The following is a 22357-nucleotide window of genomic DNA, read 5'->3' as shown; positions in this document are numbered from 1 at the left end:
ACAGACATAATGTATATTTAGTGGTATTCTCGAGTGTTTGGGGTCCAGTCCTAAGTACAGACATAATGTATATTTAGTGGTATTCTCGAGTGTTTGGGGTCCAGTCCTAAGTACAGCCATGGTGTATATTTAGTGGTATTCTCGAGTGTTTGGGGTCCAGTCCTAAGTACAGCCATGACGTATATTTAGTGGTATTCTCGAGTGTTTGGGGTCCAGTCCTAAGTACAGCCATGATGTATATTTAGTGGTATTCTCGAGTGTTTGGGGTCCAGTCCTAAGTACAGCCATGACGTATATTTAGTGGTATTCTCGAGTGTTTGGGGTCCAGTCCTAAGTACAGCCATGACGTATATTTAGTGGTATTCTCGAGTGTTTGGGGTCCAGTCCTAAGTACAGCCATGACGTATATTTAGTGGTATTCTCGAGTGTTTGGGGTCCAGTCCTAAGTACAGCCATGACGTATATTTAGTGGTATTCTCGAGTGTTTGGGGTCCAGTCCTAAGTACAGCCATGACGTATATTTAGTGGTATTCTCGAGTGTTTGGGGTCCAGTCCTAAGTACAGCCATGACGTATATTTAGTGGTATTCTCGAGTGTTTGGGGTCCAGTCCTAAGTACAGCCATGACGTATATTTAGTGGTATTCTCGAGTGTTTGGGGTCCAGTCCTAAGTACAGCCATGACGTATATTTAGTGGTATTCTCGAGTGTTTGGGGTCCAGTCCTAAGTACAGCCATGACGTATATTTAGTGGTATTCTCGAGTGTTTGGGGTCCAGTCCTAAGTACAGCCATGATGTATATTTAGTTATTCTCGATATTTAGTGTTTGGGGGGGTCCAGTCCTAAGTACAGCCATGTTGTATATTTAGTGGTATTCTCGAGTGTTTGGGGTCCAGTCCTAAGTACAGCCATGACGTATATTTAGTGGTATTCTCGAGTGTTTGGGGTCCAGTCCTAAGTACAGCCATGATGTATATTTAGTGGTATTTTGTGTTATATGTGTTCCAGACAACCTACAGCCATGAACATATTTAGTGGTATTCTCGAAGCGTTTCAGTGACGGGCGCTAAGTACACATATTGATTGTAAGGCTATTTAGTGAATTCACAGTTTGGAACCACATTGGCCATTAAACACAGCAATCTGATTAATTTCTAATATTTGTTTTAAAAAATTATTTACAAATAGAAAACCTTCATTTTCCCCCTCTAGGTCGATGTTGAAGATTACAAAGAGTTGACTCCCTTTAACAGCGACAGAAAGTGTAGTAGTAGTAGATACTGGACATTACAGTGACAGTAGTAGTAGATACTGGACATTACAGTGACAGACAGTGTGATACACTGTGTAGTAGTAGATACTGGACATCACAGTAACAGACAGTGTGATATACCGTGTGGTAGTAGATACTGGACATTACAGTGACAGTAGTAGTAGAAGTACAGTGTGATATACCGTGTAGTAGTAGATACTGGACATTACAGTGACAGTAGTAGTAGATACTGGACATTCCAGTGACAGACAGTGCTGTACACCGTGTGGTAGTAGATACTGGACATTACAGTGACAGTAGTAGTAGAAGTAACAGTAGTAGTAGATACTGGACATCACAGTAACAGACAGTGTGCTATACCGTGTGCTAGTAGATACTGGACATTACAGTGACAGTAGTAGTAGAAGTGACAGTAGTAGTAGATACTGGACATTACAGTCACAGACAGTGCTGTACACCGTGTGGTAGTAGATACTGGACATTACAGTGACAGTAGTAGTAGATACTGGACATTACAGTGACAGACAGTGTGATATACCGTGTAGTAGTAGATACTGGACATTACAGTGACAGTAGTAGTAGATACTGGACATTACAGTGACAGTGTGATACACCGTGTAGAAGTAGATACTGGACATTACAGTGACAGACAGTGTGATATACCGTGTAGTAGTAGATACTGGACATTACAGTGACAGTAGTAGTAGATACTGGACATTACAGTGACAGACAGTGTGATACACCGTGTAGTAGTAGATACTGGACATTACAGTGACAGTGTGATACACCGTGTAGACACATTACAGTGACAGACAGTGTGATATACCGTGTAGTAGTAGATACTGGACATTACAGTGACAGTGTGATACACCGTGTATACACCGTGTAGTAGTAGATACTGGACATTACAGTGACAGTAGTAGTAGATACTGGACATTACAGTGACAGACAGTGTGATATACCGTGTAGTAGTAGATACTGGACATTACAGTGACAGACAGTGTGATACACCGTGTAGTAGTAGATACTGGACATTACAGTGACAGTAGTAGTAGATACTGGACATTACAGTGACAGACAGTGTGATACACTGTGTAGTAGTAGATACTGGACATTACAGTGACAGACAGTGTGATACACCGTGTAGTAGTAGATACTGGACATTACAGTGACAGTAGTAGTAGATACTGGACATTACAGTGACAGACAGTGTGATACACTGTGTAGTAGTAGATACTGGACATTACAGTAACAGACAGTGCGATACACCGTGTGCTGGAGTGACAGATACTGGACATTACAGTGACAGTAGTATACACTGTGTAGAAGTGGACATTACAGTACAGTGCGATACACCGTGTAGTAGTAGATACTGGACATTACAGTGACAGACAGTGTGATATACCGTGTTGTAGTAGATACTGGACATTACAGTGACAGTAGTAATAGATACTGGACATTACAGTGGCAGACAGTGTGATAAACCGTGCAGAAGTAGATACTGGACATTACAGTGACAGTGTGATACACCGTGTGCTAGTAGATACTGGACATTACAGTGACAGTAGTAGTAGAAGTGACAGTAGTAGTAGATACTGGACATTACAGTCACAGACAGTGTGATATACCGTGTTGTAGTAGATACTGGACATTACAGTGACAGACAGTGCTGTACACCGTGTAGTAGTAGATACTGGACATTACAGTGACAGTAGTAGTAGATACTGGACATTACAGTGACAGTAGTAGTAGATACTGGACATTACAGTGACAGACAGTGTGATACACTGTGTAGTAGTATATACTGGACATTACAGTGACAGTAGTAGTAGATACTGGACATTACAGTGACAGACAGTGCGACACACCGTGTAGTAGTAGATACTGGACATTACAGTTACAGTAGTAATAGATACTGGACATTACAGTGACAGACAGTGCGACACACCGTGTAGTAGTAGATACTGGACATTACAGTGACAGTGTGATACACCGTGTAGAAGTAGATACTGGACATAACAGTGACAGACAGTGTGATACACCGTGTAGAAGTAGATACTGGACATTACAGTGACAGACAGTGCGATACACTGTGTAGTAGTAGATACTGGACATTACACTGACAGTGTGATACACCGTGTAGAAGTAGATACTGGACATTTATATCAACACCTTTTCAAAACATGTCCATCACGATCATTAGATCACGATGTTGCAGATCTGGAAGTTTTTGAACTACGTTATAAGATGTGGGGCAGAGAAAAGCACTCCCATTGTAGAAGCAAGTGTGAATGTAACACAGATCCACAAACACAACCTGTCTATAACCATAGCGGCGAATCGCCACTCACTCCTCATCTCCATGTCTTCCTCTTCTCGCTTACACCGGATAGTTATCTTTCTTATTTCTTTCAAAATAGAGACCAGTTCGCAACGCTGAGTGTTTATCAGAGAGGTTTCCTCTCGTTTTACACCCGAATTAGCAGCATACGATCCATTTTCATATCTTAAGTCATCATCCGTCTCGACAACATTTGGAAGCAGACTGCGAGACTGCCGATCCTGCAGCACTACGTCACGTAGTCTTGACCTTTGAACTATATCTCTATGAGCATCTTTCTGATCTCGGTTCTGTCTTTTCATTTGAAGACCCGCCGCTAGCCAACCGTTTATGTATTTCCGCACCTGTAGATATAACATTAGATTATTCCTACACAGATGACGAAACGGAGAATGAATAACATACACATGTCATATAATTAGATCTGCCACTGTCAACACACTTCAATTAAATTTCTATTTTATTTATTTAACATATTTATTGAAACCGAACACAACTTATAAATTGACTTGACAACACTCGTGCAAACCGCCGAGAGGAAGCTCCCTCTTTGAATTGCCTAAGTGCTGTCTTTAAAATGAATTCTACCAATCAATATATGCATCTAATGTACCGAGAACCCAGAAATTTTGACATACATTACAGTAAAGTTTTACACCTACGACTTACCAGCACAGGTCTGTAAACTGCCTTACCAGGATGAATTAATTCTGTGAGTTTTATACCTGGGACAATTTACATCTGTGACTTACCCAGTCAGGAAGACGATGAGTATCAGGTCCTCGGTAATGGAAATTGAGCACAATTACGGTAAACATGACGGACAGGGAGCACATCACCATTATACAACAAAAATATATACCTGTAAATAAAATCAGGCAAATAGAAAAAGTGAAGGTTACAAAGAAAGTAGAGAGCGAACAGAAATAAGATTGACGTCGGAGAAATAATAAAAAACCTTACATACTTACTGTTGTCTGTTGTAGCATAATATGACTACCTCTTTGTAAGTCAAGGTGTGATCACAAGAGTAATTCTGCATTATCAGCGGTTTTGAGTAATCTTTATCGATCGTTCGATAAGAAATGCAAAAAACTATCTGCTGATTTAACACATCAAATTGTCGATGTTTGTCCCTGAACTGCTGTTTATTCGGCTACATATTGTCTGTGTGTGTTTCTGAACTGCTGTGTATTCGGCTACATATTGTCTGTTTGTTTCTGAACTGCTGTGCATTCGGCTACATATTGTCTGTGTTTGTCTCTGAACTGCTGTTTATTTGTCTACATATTGTCTGTGTGTGTTTCTGAACTGCTGTGCATTCGGCTACATATTATCTGTGTGTGTTTCTGAACTGCTGTGTATTCGGCTACATATTGTCGATGTATGTTTCTGAACTGCTGTGTATTCGGCTACATATTGTCCATGTATGTTTCTGAACTGCTGTGCATTCGGCTACATATTGTCTGTGTGTGTTTCTGAACTGCTGTGCATTCGGCTACATATTGTCCATGTATGTTTCTGAACTGCTGTGTATTCGGCTACATATTGTCCATGTATGTTTCTGAACTGCTGTTTATTTGTCTACATATTGTCTGTGTGTGTTTCTGAACTGCTGTTTATTTGTCTACATATTGTCCATGTATGTTTCTGAACTGCTGTTTATTTGTCTACATATTGTCTGTGCGTGTTTCTGAACTGCTGTTTATTTGGCTACATATTGTCTGTGTTTGTTTCTGAACTGCTGTTTATTTGTCTACATATTGTCTGTGCGTGTTTCTGAACTGCTGTTTATTTGGCTACATATTGTCTGTGTTTGTTTCTGAACTGCTGGTTATTTTGCTACAAATTGTTGAACACTTGTTCTCCAATGAATGACATTATTTTGACATTAGTCCTCACCTATCAGTGGCACTGCGTCTGATGTTGGGGGCATGGTCTCCGCCACCAGTAACAGAAACACCATCAATGACAGCAGGATCGTTACACCTAAACACAAAATCAAGCAACATATAAGGAAATGAAGCATACGTCTGACAATTTCGGATCATGATTTTCAAATCTATGGATTAGATGAACACATGTTAAGGAACAGGTACATGTAGGTGTGTTTTACTAACATGTCTGTATATAAATCGCAAATAAAAAATTCAATTTTCTTTCCTGATGAAATCTTAAAGTACACATCTGTAATTGAAGAATATAACAATGACGGACTCACGTGTATAAAGTGATATATACATTTTAAATATGAAATATACGTTTGAAGAAAGTGACCCCTCAATAACAGTCGAAAAACGTATAACAACTTAAAGACATGTAGTAATATGAATATGGAAAAAGTGTTAGTACAACGCACATGTAGGACTGGGGTAGCAACTAGAGGGATTTACAAGCATAGTAAAGCATCATCAGAGACACCAATGAGTTAGTAGTGTATACCACACACACAACACTGCAATAAAAGTCGGCGAAACCGGAAACGGATCCAATGTCAAAATAAAAACTTATCATCACCTAGATTATTTAATCATTATGATATGGCTGCATCATTTATTTCTTGTTTTTTGTTGTTTTTTTTTCATTACAAAACGAATTATTTACAAATGTGTTCTGAATGAAATATTAACAAGAGTGTGAACCAATAGTTGGTTTATCATTGTTATATCTGTGACGTGTGAAGTGGAACACAAACGATTAAAAAAACATAAAGCGAGTTTAAAACAATGCTACAAAACAAATGTATGAAAACAATTTTGCTACTCAGATTTCTGTCCATTGTAAAATTATCTAGTATCTAATTGATCAAAGAGTTGATGCTTTGGTGACCTCGGTAAAATTCCAGGCAGCAACAAGAATGAGCAAATGTCTGTCAATCGATGGTGGTTTGTTTATAGAGAAGTAAAATATCTATGGCAGGAATATTACTGTGAAGTCTACGACAGACTTACCTCCCTTGGCCCTTTGTTTACCTGAAATTATGTGACTAAGATTACAGATCAATACAACGCCTAATCACGAGAAAGAAGAACACCAGACATTGGTCATTGTTCAATGCCTCGTTATCAGTGAAAACAACATTAGTATAATCTCTTTAATTTTGATTAAAAAAATGAGTTAGAGACACAACACTAACAAGGGGATTTAGTGCTAATGAAAAAAGTTAAAAGTCTTGAAACTCTAGCTTTAGGAAACAAATTGTTTTCCAAACTGCAAAATTTAAATATTTCAAACGAATTGAATTGCAAATGGCAGCTTGTGTAGAAGCCTCGATGGCGGCAACGACAGACTCACGGTTAAAGCTATTCACGTACGTCCATAAAGGGTGCAATGTTTCGGATATTACCTTATCATATAACGATTCTATGCTGCATTCTTTTGGCAACTTTACCTTTATCAGAACGTCTCTTTGATAAAGTGAAATTCAACGGCCTAGGGAAGAGAAATTAACACGCCAACGACTGACAGACATTTGATAGTACAACAATTACTAATGGGGTGACAAACTCAATGTCATAACAACTATCTGTCATAATTGTTTACCATGACAAGGGTCAACATTGTAAGTGTTCGTACAGATGTCAGGTTGCTAATAAATTTTCACTTTGTCTTAAAAAACGCCATGCAACCATGCGACAAAATATACTGCATCATTTAGAAGACTAAAATCGAGGAAGTGTAGGACAGGAAAATGAAAGAAAATGTTCGAAATCGAGTACGAATACTGCATGAACCGAATGAAAGGCACCGTCCTTAAAACTTTTGTACATTTCTCCCTTTTTTTTCTCTCTCTCTTTTTTTCGTGTATCTAGATTTGTCAGTTTTTCCTCTTTTCTGTTTGGCGGATTATCATATCATTTTGCTTTGTACTTGTCCGTCTTTCATGGAGGTCAAAGAAAAATGACATGATATCATCTTTCAACACTAAAGATGAATTTAACTAGCAAAGCGCATAGGGCGTAGTGTTGTGCCTTTAACTCTCGCCTTTTCAAACATGTAAAAAAATCCTTTTCATTGCTTTTCCTTCGATATTTGATCCCCAGTATTGTAGGGCGCTGGCACTGCTCTGGAAGTTGCGCATTTGGAATGCATTTCTCTAAGTAAATGCATTTAAATCGGTTAAGAAGACATGTAATTTGTGTATGTCCGTGTAAAAATAATTTCGTCCCGTAAGAGATGAGACGTTTCGGTTGACGTACTTTATGTTAAGCGTCAGTATGACTTTGTTTATTACCTAGGGATATCTTTTCGCCTGAGTCCGGCGGTAACATAAAGAGTAGTAATGACATGGACGAGATAAGGACACACGGGATGATAATGTTGAAGCCGTAGTAGAGAGTACGCCTCTGGATGTGAATGGTAAACGTTATGTCTATGTAGAACTCCGGACAACATTCGTAGTGACGCTCGCTCCGCACCGCCGGTACACCTGCAAATAATTTTATAGAATATGCCCTTAATTTTGTAGAATGTATCTAAAAAAAATCTCAAAATCCATAAATATCATATTAAATCTTATGTCAACTAAACAATCTAACTGACAGGGAAAGAAAGTTGACTTATTAAGTAAATACCTAAATCATTTATTGATTTATTAATATTACGCACATAGTCCAATGTTCCTTACGTGACGTTCTCGCTGTCATGCTTCACTTTTTAAACTAAGCTGGAAGAACGTTTGGTCTAGGAAATTACGAACATGAATTCACATGGAAAAAAACAAATTATTAGTTTCACAATAGCCAGACTGCAGTCCGCGAGTGTGTAACAGACTATGTCGAATTAACGTCACCACCAGAATCTGACAGAGCCGACGCCTAGACATCCCCGAGGTAAATAGTTGATGATGTCTGTTTTTGTTTTTCTGTTGACATGGAAATGTAAGAAAAGTTCAACATTTCCAAGACAAGAATGTAATAAGGACATCAGCACGATACTATTGGACGAGGTCGTGTATCTCGCTGGATTGTTACATGTACATGCAGTTTGATATCGTTAATTTAAGCAATACGTTATATATGTAAACTAACGCTGGTATGTAAAGTGTCAAGAATCAACATACCGTAACATGTTTTTTTTTTAATTAACAGGTCCATATGAGAATGCATAAAAACTGAAATACCAAATACACCTACAGTGAATATCACTAATCTTAGACTATAGCAAACTGGGCTAGTCGACCTGAACTTTCATTTCCGACATGTAAAATAGCAGTTTCATCATCTCTGGCAATAACACTTATGTATGCTTGTCATAACTCCTAAACCGTTGATGGATTTGTCCTGAATCAGTAAAATTAAGTAGAAATGATAATAAGGTGCCCTTCAAACCATATCATGGGCATGATAACAAGGTGCCCTTCAAACCATATCATGGGTATGATAATAAGGTGCCCTTCAAACCATATCATGGGTATGATAACAAGGTGCCCTTCAAACCATATCATGGGTATGATAATAAGGTGCCCTTCAAACCATATCATGGATATGATAACATATATTCTCCGGGAGCTGTATCATCTAGGTTTAGGTTATATTTGGGAGTCAGAAAACAATACGGATGTTCATTATAATATAATCAGAGAAAGAATGTTTGATATGTTTAGACAAGAGTGTAAAGAAAAAATCAGAACTTCCTCGAAAGGACAAATTTATACTCATCTTTATCATGATAATGATTTACAAAGCTATCTGAAAAAATCAATACCTAGGGAATTGTTGAGAGAAATTACAAAAATAAGACTATCTTCTCATAATCTAAAAGTAGAAAAAGGCCGATATCAAAATATATCAAGAAATTTAAGAATATGTTCTAATTGTGATTTGAATGATATCGAAGACGAATTCCATTTTATATTGAAATGTCCCTGTTATTCGAACCTCAGAAGAAAATTTTTGAAAAGATACTATTATAAAAAACCTAGTATGTTTAAATTGATAGAATTCTTAAATGCAAACAATACAAAAGAAATAACAAACTTGTCTAAATATATTAAGGCAGCTTGCATTTTAATAGAAAACCGCATATAATTATATATATTCTCCGGGATATAATTATTGATAGCCTAGTTTACTCTCTCCGGGTTTGTGTTGTTTCTGTGTTTTTTGTATATTGTTATATGTTTGTAAATCGTCTATGTGTTGTTTGCTTTAACCAATGAGTCACACGACTCAAGGTAATAAAGAACTTGGAACTTGGAACTTGGGATATAATTACATATATTCTCCGGGATATGATTACATATATTCTCCGGGATATAATTACATATATTCTCCGGGATATAATTATATATATTCTCCGGGATATGATAACATATATTCTCCGGGATATAATTACATATATTCTCGGTGAGTTTCCAGTCGCCGGACACGATACCTACCTAGAAGTTTCCACTCGCCGTTACGTATAAAATTTGAGGTATCTCCTTTGTCACTTTCCAGTTGTAGATCCAATAACTGTCCAGGGTACGTCCATGATCCAAATTTCATTGTACACCGTTGCTCGTCAAAGGGAAACCATGCGATGTTGATTGCGCATGTACTCTTAAACATCCCCGGAGGCACCCATGAACAGCTGCCGTCGCTATATACTATGACGTTAGTGTGAAAGGTCCCATCAAACGCCTCATCGGCACTGAAACGTAGAGCATATTGACTGTTCTACAAGATATAGATCTCAAGGATACTCCTCTGATGTTTTGACCGGAAGTAAGACATAATTCAATATTAAATGAATTCCAGCATAATATCTTTGACTTTTTGGTATCTGTAGTTATACTTGTAAGTAGAAAACGATGTCATTCGGTTAATAACGTTTTCTGGTTGTTAAAAAATAAATGTTTCAGATGGCTATTGATCTTGGAAAAACTGACTATTTCAGTGAAAAATGCTAAAAGATAAGTACACAGACTCCCTCGTTTTTAATTAAAGTATCATAGAAAATTTCTCCATCAAAAATTAAAGTATCAAAATACTAGAAGACGGTCAAATTAAAGATTACATCATTTTTTAACAGTTTCATTTTTGGTAACTATGGAGATTAAAGCTTGTTAAATGTAAACTAAGCATTTCCACATGATTTTTTGTCTTAAAATTTTCGCCAGAAAAATTTAATAGCGAATTATTTTGACTTCTCAGAGGAGCACATCCTTAATACAGGTTTATGTAGCATAGCCCCAAAAATGATATTACGAAAAATAACATTTTTATCAATGTGATATTTTGTATATTTCTCTGAGGAAAATGTTGTAAAATACTTCAGGTTTAAAACCTTTCTGTGGCATGCCATAGGTATTACCAGGTGTTCCAAAACCTACTTTGTGACACATCATAGGTATTACCAAGAGTTCCAATGATTAATTAATGTTTCTTGTGAAACACGTAAGTCTCGTCAAACCGCCATTCCAATAAAAATGACGTATCCTTGATAAGTAGCAATTTACCTACATCTCCGAATATGATTGGTTTCCTCTGTGGCATTTTAATTTTCCTTTACACCTGGTTTCTTGTTCTTTGTATCGACTGGCTAATTTGATTGTGTACTAGTCGTATCGCTACAGGCAAAGCAACACATGCTTTACTCAAGGTATTTAACGTAAGAGGCGACAAAGAAAGCTTCCTTCTGAAGGTCGTGACAGACAAAAATACTGAACACTTGTTGTAGGTAATCCCTATTTGACCCAGTAAACTAAATGGGATACTCCAGGAAGCATGCTCAACCACGGTCAGTGTCATGGAATGAATAGTATATCAGGTTAACATACCTACAGTTTGACATTTCAGTTCAGTGATACTTTGAAACAGTTGATACTATTCAAGAAGTCATTGTATTGCAATGAAAGGACTGTAGATAAATAAAGTCATTCATAGGCCTTGCCCGGCAACATCTCGCTTCTCATCGCAGTATTGAGGTCGGCCAAAGAGGGGGATGTCATGAATTTTAGATCTGTCCCGAACTCAAATCAAGATTTAAATCATCGGTACTGATTACATATTGCTGGACATAGTCTGTTTCCTGATGTAGTATGATGTTAGGAGTGTTTGATGCTCAGTTGTAAACCTGTTGGTTACACTTTTATTTAGCATGTCCTCATTATGAAAAGTGACTTTACTTACTTGGATTGACCTATATATACGCGGTAAGTGTCGTCGATGAAACAAAAGACTCTTACTCCTGCGGAACACCTGGTTTTATTGAATTCGAGCTTATGATTCTGTTGATATGTTGGCATTTTCTTTACTGTTGTTAATGACTGAGTGCCAAGACCTTGTTAAACTTTTTGTCAGTATAATTAGATCGGATTGGTCTTTATGTTACAGTATCCACTTAATGATTATATGTTGTAATGTGATATTACCACAGATGTTCCCATCATCTGTTGTCACAATCTCCCGGACATTTGTTAAGACGTTAATCAGCAACTTAGAAAATCATCGTTTTTTCTCCCACTAAAAAAATCATCGATACATTTGCTGTGATCACTGTCTACAATTAATTCAACGTATTTTTTTGTAAATCTTTAATTATCTATGCAAGTTGTACTGGGTGTTGTGAAGCGTCATAACACTCAGAAATGGTATTTCCCTTGCTACATGTAAATACCAGAAAAGTAGAACATGTTTTCGGTAAACAACAAGAAAATACCAACATGACAACAAAATCATTATCCGAACTAAAATTCAATATAACTAAGGCAAAATCTGAACAAAAGGAATATTTATATGGAGACAAGAAAAAAGTACAAGAATAAGACCATGTGTTCCGGAAGTGTTAGCGTCTTCAGCTTCATTGACACCCGCTATATAAATCTTGGTCAATCCAAGCAAATAACATCAAGTTCTCAAATGAGAACAAGGTATACAACAACGGAATCAAGCTTAATTTCGACTCTACCACTGTGATTAAAAACAGAGAACGATGTTAGATATTTTACCCTAATCCTCTCTCGGTCAGGGAAACCGTCTACCTATCTACCGTGTCGTATATATTAACATATTTCAACATCTGGCCTAGTAACGAGGACATTTCCGGTGCTTTATGATGATGCTGTGCATCATTAATTCCCCCCAACTGCGTTATTACCTGTTGTACATCAATATATCAGGCTTCCAGACCTTAGCGGCGGGAACTCTAATAGATGTTATGCCACCAAATTCCTCGGGGTTCCAAACCAAATTACAGTCCTTCCATTTCTGTACAAAAAGGCGCATACACGTTAAGATTATTATTCATGGACGTTTGGTCTTTTGGTCTACCCTATCAACCGTCTGACACGGAAAAACATAGATCAATTTCATAAATTTATGGAATGGTTTGTTTATCATTGCTGCCAACGATGACCTTCAAGGTCTGTAATTGATGTACTGATTTGTTCGGGAAGCCCATGTAAATAGTTCACTTTTCTCCAGGAACCGTCGGACAGTTATATGCATTAGTCCATTTTTGGTATAAAAATTTCTTACATCATGTATTTATTGTAAAAGCGGATTACTTACCATATTCAGCCAGACATTAGAATGAAGAATCTGCATCTTCTCGTCCTGAAATATATATGATCGTATGTATTATCGCTACATTAAATAAAGTTAAAAATGGAAAATATTGAATAAACATTAAATTACAATCATACACAACCAATAATTTATCGAATATTCTTACGAGATAGCGTATATATTATAGATATTGCCGTCCCAGAAGGGTAGATAAGTGTAGAGTAGGACTGTATTAGCATAAAAAGTGGGACTAAGGAACTTTGTGTACCAGCAGAATGTACATATACACAAACCAGGGTAAGTTGGCATAACGAAGGACTAAGGAACTTTGTGTACCAGCAGAATGTACCTTTACTCAAACCAGGGAGAAGTTGCCCTAACGAAGGACTAAGGAACTTTGTGTACCAGCAGAATGTACCTTTACTCAAACCAGGGAGAAGTTGGCCCAACGAAGGACTAAGGAACTTTGTGTACCAGCAGAATGTACATATACACAAACCAGGGAGAAGTTGGCCCAACGAAGGACTAAGGAACTTTGTGTACCAGCAGAATGTACCTTTACTCAAACCAGGGAGAAGTTGCCCTAACGAAGGACTAAGGAACTTTGTGTACCAGCAGAATGTACATATACACAAACCAGGGAGAAGTTGGCCCAACGAAGGACTAAGGAACTTTGTGTACCAGCAGAATGTACATATACACAAACCAGGGAGAAGTTGCCCTAACGAAGGACTAAGGAACTTTGTGTACCAGCAGAATGGACCTGTTCTTAATCCAGGGGGAAGTTGGCCTAACGAAGGATTAAGGAACTTTTTGTACCAGCAGAATATACCTGTTTTCAAACCAGGGAGAAGTTGGCGTAACGAAGGATTAAGGAATTTTGTGTACCAGCAGAATGTGCATGTAGTCAAACCAGGGAGAAGTTGGCGTAACGAAGGATTAAGGAATTTTGTGTACCAGCAGAATGTGCATGTAGTCAAACCAGGGAGAAGTTGGCGTAACGAAGGATTAAGGAATTTTGTGTACCAGCAGAATGTACCTGTTTTCAAACCAGGGAGAAGTTGGCGTAACGAAGGATTAAGGAATTTTGTGTACCAGCAGAATGTGCATGTAGTCAAACCAAGGAGAAGTTGGCGTAACGAAGGATTAAGGAATTTTGTGTACCAGCAGAATGTGCATGTAGTCAAACCAAGGAGAAGTTGGCCTAACGAAGGATTAAGGATCTTTTTTGTATTAGCATGATATATCAGGGCAAAGTTAGCGTACAGCGGGATTTCGGGCATATCTAAGGAGAAAGTTGGCATACTGTAGGACACAGGGCCGTACGGTATAACGTAGGGGAGAGTGGATGTATGTGGAGATTCAAGGTTCAGAAATGTGAGGTACGGCATCGTGGTACACTGACGTGGTACAGTATCGTGGTACAGTGACGTAGTACAGTATCGTGGTACAGTGACGTAGTACAGTATCGTGGTACAAAGACGTGGGACAGTATCGTGTTACAAAGACGTGGTACAGTATTGTAGTACAGTATCGTGGTACAGTGACGTAGTACAGTATCGTGGTACAGTGACGTAGTACAGTATCGTGGTACAGTGACGTAGTACAGTATCGTGGTACAAAGACGTGGTACAGTATCGTGTTACAAAGACGTGGTACAGTATTGTAGTACAGTATCGTGGTACAGTGACGTAGTACACTATTGTGGCACAAAGACGAGGTACAGTATCGTGGTACAAATACGTGGTACAGTATTGTAGTACAGTATCGTGGTACAAAGACGTAGTACAGTATTGTAGTACAGTATCGTGGTACAGTGACGTAGTACAGTATCGTGGTACATTGACGTAGTACAGTATCGTGGTACAGTGATGTAGTACAGTATCGTGGTACAGTGATGTAGTACAGTATTGTAGTACAGAATCGTGGTACAAAGACGTGGTACAGTATCGTGGTATAGTATTGTAGTACAGTATTGTAGTACAGTACAGTATTGTAGTACAGTATCGTGGTACACAGATATTTCAACAAATGGACGAAGTGATAGAAAGAGAGATTAGTATGCTATCAGGGAATATAGATGGCCAGTTATTTTTTAATTGTACTAGTATTGTAGTCTTGCCTGGCATTATTTTTTATGTGGTAGGAACAATTAGAAGGACTAACATGTAATAGAGATATTGGGTTATCTTTGTGTACTCTAGAATACATACAACGTCAATGATCTGTTGAAGTACGACGCTGAACTGGACCTGTATGGCATGGGACTCGTTTTCCACGGGCCTCTCTAGGTTGTTGTAGTGCTTTTCAACAAACAGGTAGTGCAGTAGGCGCTTCTCGTTGGTTCCCTGTAGCGTCTCTGTCCACAAAAGTACAAATAGTAATCAAGAACACATACATCGTAATTAGAAACATACAAACATTAATTTATGTAGAACGTGAAACAGGTACGGAAAACAGTAACAATATTTCATACCAGATAAAAATGATAGATGGTTCCGACAATGTATTTTAACAGGAACAAACATAGACTTAAACCAACACAATTACTTATATATGTAAAGGATAACTGAAGAATTTCCTGATTAAAGTATACATATTGTAGCGAATGTGAATGCAACATTTCTCTATAACGGACATTAAATGATACCATAAAATTATTCTGTGTTTGTCCTGTCAGTCATGCGTAACCAGCTACACTCACCTCGTACTGGTATGTGACAATATACTTGTGTAACTGATTTATTTCGTAATATCCAAGCTGTCTCCTATTCTATATTTTATTTCCGCTACGTCTATATCATGTCTTACGAGCAACAATTTCATTAGAAAATCTATACGAACATTAAAACACTGAAAACTGTGTCCATTTTTACGACAGGAACTAGAAAAGCTTTCAAAGGAATTTAATAAAAAAAAACACGTGTGGTTCATTTCGGATTCGCATACAATGATAATTGCTTGTTCTTTTTAAAATATGAGGTATTACCCACCACACTTTTCTGTCAGATAGATTGACACCTAGGCACGGAAACACTTCCGATACGGTCAAAGCATTTGTAAATTAGACATTCCGAAATTGGTTCCTTAATCATAACGCATGTTATGTAATATTATGTAATACACGAACCCGTCATTCCTGCATGGGGTAGACAACATTGATTAAAAAAACATATGAGAAAGGAGTCACCAGGCATAGCAATACGTGTTTTCTTGACAAGTATTTATATAACAATGATGAATGTGGAGAGCCATTCGTTTCTTCACTTTAACAAGACATGGTGAATTTCTTATAGTGAAGCTTAACATTTTCCCTTATGTTGATATTTTTATAGTGAGGTGTGAAGTGAAATGTAGGTTTAACATAAAGACTTCACGTTGGTAGAGCGTGAAATTACGTTACCAGTTAAGCTTCGACTTTCCCTAAACTTGACAGTTTGTGTTTATCAAGAAACCGGAAAAATAACCGGTCTCTGCTAATGTGGTTATATCTTTCAGTCAAAGTATTTATCTTGATTGGCGTGGATGGCAAAACGACGGGCCTCCCGTATGCTGTTCATTGAAGAACACTGGGGTAGCCATCGGTTACCACAAGGAGACCTTACCTCAAAATGACTTGGTGTTCGCAGGACGATAAATACAACAAACAGACTTTCTACGTAACATAATCCACAATAAATTGAAATGTAGAAACCATTTATTCAAAGTATATATTGGTATTATGGAATATCGTTTTTATACTGAAATAAAAAAATATCATAATGTTATGATTTGTGGAAAAAAAATATATGACTCTCCTGTGTTTTGTGCATTTTACAACTACAGAGGGATTGGAACAAAATGATTGTAGATATTTATAATAATATAAGCTGGACAATGTTCTGGGTTAGACAGTCAAAAATCTCCCCGGATGGTAGGGATTTCTCTGTCCGTCCCTAAAGTTGGACAATGTTCGGGGTTAGACAGTCAAAAATCTCCCCGGATGGTAGGGATTTCTCTGTCCGTCCCTATAGCTGGACAATGTTCTGGGTTAGACAGTCAAAAATCTCCCCGGATGGTAGGGATTTCTCTGTCCTTCCCTAAAGCTTGACAATGTTCGGGGTTAGACAGTCAAAAATCTCCTCAGCGGGTAGGGATTTCTCTGTCCTTCCCTAAAGCTTGACAATGTTCTGGGTTAGACAGTCAAAAATCTCCCCGGATGGTAGGGATTTCTCTGTCCTTCCCTAAAGCTTGACAATGTTCGGGGTTAGACAGTCAAAAATCTCCCCGGATGGTAGGGATTTCTCTGTCCGTCCCTATAGCTGGACAATGTTCTGGGTTAGACAGTCAAAAATCTCCTCAGATGGTAGGGATTTCTCTGTCCGTCCCTATAGCTGGACAATGTTCTGGGTTAGACAGTCAAAAATCTCCCCGGATGGTAGGGATTTCTCTGTCCGTCCCTATAGCTGGACAATGTTCTGGGTTAGACAGTCAAAAATCTCCCCGGATGGTAGGGATTTCTCTGTCCGTCCCTATAGCTGGACAATGTTCAGGGTTAGACAGTCAAAAATCTCCTAAGAGGGTAGGGATTTCTCTGTCCGTCCCTAAAGTTGTACAATGTTCTGGGTTAGACAGTCAAAAATCTCCTCAGAGGGTAAGGATTTCTCTGTCCTTCCCTAAAGCTTGACAATGTTCGGGGTTAGACAGTCAAAAATCTCCCCGGATGGTAGGGATTTCTCTGTCCGTCCCTATAGCTGGACAATGTTCTGGGTTAGACAGTCAAAAATCTCCTCAGAGGGTAAGGATTTCTCTGTCCTTCCCTAAAGCTTGACAATGTTCGGGGTTAGACAGTCAAAAATCTCCCCGGATGGTAGGGATTTCTCTGTCCGTCCCTATAGCTGGACAATGTTCTGGGTTAGACAGTCAAAAATCTCCTAAGAGGGTAGGGATTTCTCTGTCTGTCCCTAAAGTTGGACAATGTTCTGGGTTAGACAGTCAAAAATCTCCCCGGATGGTAGGGATTTCTCTGTCCGTCCCTATAGCTGGACAATGTTCTGGGTTAGACAGTCAAAAATCTCCCCGGATGGTAGGGATTTCTCTGTCCGTCCCTATAGCTTGACAATGTTCGGGGTTAGACAGTCAAAAATCTCCTCAGATGGTAGGGATTTCTCTGTCTGTCCCTAAAGTTGGACAATGTTCTGGGTTAGACAGTCAAAAATCTCCTCAGATGGTAGGGATTTCTCTGTCTGTCCCTAAAGTTGGACAATGTTCTGGGTTAGACAGTCAAAAATCTCCCCGGATGGTAGGGATTTCTCTGTCCGTCCCTATAGTTGGACAATGTTCGGGGTTAGACAGTCAAAAATCTCCCCGGATGGTAGGGATTTCTCTGTCCGTCCCTATAGCTGGACAATGTTCAGGGTTAGACAGCTGAGAACCTCCGTAGATGGTAGGGATTAGGGGATAAACTTATTTTTATGACCAACAACAAACAATGCCAGATAGTATGACTGACATGTCTTTTTCGGCCTTCATCACAACGTGTTTCATATTAAATATGTCCTTAACATATTGTCACATACAAGATAAAACACAAATAATCATAAATACCAACACACATGTTGACTCACAACCTCATAAATCGACTTGTCATTCCGCAGATTTTCATTAGCCAGATTACTGTTTCCGCTTGACGAGAACAAAGCATTTCGAAGCGATCTGATCTATGACAAACAAGCTTAATGTTGATCACATACTTACCCATCCTTATACGGTAAGGATGACGTTGCATGATTGATCTTATTCCATACGGCACTTCCCTGTCGTGCAACTGTCCAGTTAAAGTCAGAACGATGTTGCATGTGTAACACGGGATTGGTGTTTTTATAATCGAGCCTTTTTCATCAATCTAATATAACTAATTGGTATGGCCTTAGAGATGAATAAAGGGATGGCTATCATGTGTATTAACACAGAAGAGTACATACAACTTGTTACAACCACCGTTTACTAACATTAACCAATAACAGTTATACGTGTACCTATAAAAACGACAATGCTTAAACCATCGACATCTATCTGTTAACATGGCAATATATACTTGGGAGGCGACTTCAACATATCACTCCCTTCCCTCGAGATTTTTTATCTCTTCTACAAAGCAAAGCAACGTAAGAAACAAAGCTAAGCATGTTTCTCCAATTGCACCAATAAGGATGCTGATGTTTCCCTGTCTTTCCTATCTATTCTTTCTTCCCGTGTTTAATGCTCTCAGTGGCTCTATTGCTGTTCAATGATATAGAAACACAAACATGTCCCCGCTGTTCACATTCTTCTCATTTGCGAACACAACATTTCTTACTTGGAATGATCCAGATTTTACAGAAAGCGCGTTGCCTATCGGAACACCTGGTCTTACTCTCCGTGTATGTTTCAAGGTCTCCGTGTATATTTTTCCGTTGTTCATATCTTGCCCATGTTTCATGCTAATATGTCAATAATGTATATGTTATTTATGATGTAACTCTGACTGTTGTGAAGCCTTGAACAACCAAATATTCAATGGTTGCATGCAGCACGATTCAATGTTTAAAGCGTATTATTTTATACAATGGAAGAAAATGGTAGATAGCGTGTGAACCATATATACATATGTATATTATATTGAATATAAATATATTGAATGTCAACAATAGGCATTATTGCATGCAGCGCTCACTTAATAAAACTAAGAATAGAATACCCTGACATGTTGCTTTTTCATTAGTATTCTGTGTATATGAATTATTGTCGTATGCAGAACAGTATGATACTACTACATCAGCGTGTTGTATCACCCACCAAAATCATTATGGAGTGCGGACACCTTCTGCATCCTAAACTTATAAACTCATATACATGTGTGATGGCACAAATGATGGGAACCTAAAAAAGCTCAAAATATTATGTTTGTGTTGAATACAGTGCTTGAAAAGTAGCCATTGTAATACAAATTAATTGATCAGATATACATATATAGGCGTATATCTAATTATTGTTGCCATCATGATTTTATACTTCCTGGCAAAATAGTTTCAGGCAATTCTAAAGCATAAGCAAGACAAAGATGAGTGGCAATGGGTCTCAGCAGTCTATTTGTATCACGGATATGGAATAGTGTCTCAGATTTATTATTAGGAATGAATTTTGGATTCAACACTATATATTATACACCCTTAAGATCAGTACATATACACAATATTAACTACATCAAACAGCTGTTTCCTTGACCTTTTGGTAATGATAGTTGGTAAAGCTGAGATCGCGTATACTATGTTTGGTTCGGATACTGGGTACTTCGGGTGCATCTACCATCTCACTGGTATGTTTATTTTTTTTTATCGGAATACATTCCTCTTTTTTCCTAATAAACAAGAACTGTTGATGAGCATGCTACATTTCATGTTTGCTGTATTTCAAACCCAGATATCGTTCTACATTTTCAAGGAAACGTAGGCTCTTAATTTCCTCTTCTGTTACTTACTGCCTTTAGGCCTAGGGGTAATACAACACATAAGCAAAAAATGATGACAGGTGTGATATATACCTTTAAAGAACAGGATGATCACCAGGAACTAGTACGTTTGGAATGAACGGAAAAAATGATGACAGGTGTGATATATACCTTTGAAGAACGGGGTGATCACCTGGAACCTGTATGTTTGGAATGAACGGAGAAAACTGATGACAATGATGACAGGTGTGATATATACCTTTGAAGAACAGGATGATCACCAGCAGCGCCATCTCCAAGCGGATGAGGCGGGTATTCTCCATCGCCTTCCATGCGTGCATTACGGTTTACACGTACAGATATACATCCTCTTTACTACAACCTGCAACAAACAAAATTAAATCACTCAAACAATAGCGTGGACTTGGTCTATATATATATATATATATATTACCTATTGTAACTGCAATACAAGTGTGAGTGCATTGTGTAAAATTAACATATTAATGGAAATTATATACTCTCTCTCTCTCTCTCTCTCTCTCTCTCTCTCTCTCTCTCTCTCTCTCTCTCTCTCTCTCTCTCTCTCTCTCTCTCTCTCTCTCTCTCTCTCTCTCTCTCTCCGTTTGACCAACTGGTTGTTGTAGAGGTTAGAGAGGCATATATATCTATTACAATAATCTTGTGAGAAGTGTTTATTCGGTCTGCGCATGCGCGTGACATGGACGCCTCGACTTTTAAAATATAAGTCAATGCTACGTTTTTCTTTTTCAGTTGATGTATAACGATATATCACACTATTACTTTACCAAAGTCACTAATAAATGTTCATTGATGATATCCAAATATTCATTGCCTGTGATCACTCGAATTACTGCTTTGTGGTGTATCACTTATTTTATTAACTTAAATCATCTATATATATCTAAAGCCATAAATGACACGCGCGACAACTTCATAGAGAATCATCGCGACGTTTGCACGTGCTTTAACAACAAAGGGACACGCATTCGTTTAAATTTTATCACAACTGAAGATATTTACTTAATTAAATCAACTTCAAAACGACGCTGGTTTTTGTTTTGTTTTCAAAGACCTCGGTCAAGATTTAAACAACGCTAGTCGAATATAGAGTCAAGATAGGCAATAAGTAGGTCATGTTAATCATGTCTAATGATATATATCTCAATAGTAGTAATACATATCATTAACCGCGACCTAATCAATAGTATTCCATTCAGATGTACATGTTGACTTGGATGAGCCGTGCCAAGGTTATCGAATAGTATTTCATTCCGTCAGACGTGTAAAAAAAAGGCTAAGTAATAACGTTTCTTGGTTGTTTAGTTATTTATCTAAAATAGGAATCACCATTTAATGAAAATGTTTGTGTTAATACTATAAATGTCTTCAATATTAAGTGTTTGTCAGACCAAGTACGAAGTATGATGTATTCGCACAAGAAGGTCTATCAATAGGAAATTTCCAATCTTTTATTCTCGAAATTCTTTATTTCTGCAAAATTATTTGATACTTTTGTCTGATAAGCAAAACAAAAAAATTCCCAAAAAAAACAAAAACAATATGGTCTTAGATGCAATCCTGTCTTCAATAATCACCGACATCCTTTTTAAGAACCTTTTTGTCATGTTCATCTCTAAATGTTTCCAAATATAGGTACACTGATACACGTAAAAAGCCTTTCAAGGTTTGCTTTTAGTTTCTGATATAAAATTCATTATCATATATGCGAAAAAGACACAGACAAATCGATTTTAATGTCAA

At 37.9% G+C, this 22357-nt stretch overlaps 1 protein-coding gene across 1 annotated transcript; it reads right to left on the bottom strand.

Moving 5' to 3' along the window:
• Positions 1 to 3507: 3507 nt before the first annotated feature.
• LOC132552024 (neuronal acetylcholine receptor subunit alpha-7-like) lies at positions 3508 to 20913 on the bottom strand. Its single transcript, XM_060216170.1, has 9 exons — positions 20832 to 20913; positions 15318 to 15463; positions 13108 to 13152; positions 12695 to 12804; positions 9993 to 10246; positions 7848 to 8042; positions 5516 to 5602; positions 4366 to 4475; positions 3508 to 3957 (listed from the first exon to the last, which is right to left on the bottom strand). The coding sequence occupies exons 1-9, from the start codon at positions 20911 to 20913 to the stop codon at positions 3508 to 3510; spliced, it is 1479 nt and encodes a 492-aa protein (XP_060072153.1).
• Between the last annotated feature and the right edge of the window lie 1444 nt (positions 20914 to 22357).

Source organism: Ylistrum balloti, unplaced genomic scaffold (assembly GCF_031769215.1).
Source record: "Ylistrum balloti isolate Yb309-2 unplaced genomic scaffold, AGI_CSIRO_Ybal_v1 Utg370230, whole genome shotgun sequence".
Classification (NCBI taxonomy): Eukaryota; Metazoa; Mollusca; class Bivalvia; order Pectinida; family Pectinidae; genus Ylistrum; species Ylistrum balloti.
The sequence above is the reverse complement of the archived record's forward strand: the minus strand, read 5'-3'. Positions and strand labels throughout refer to the sequence as shown.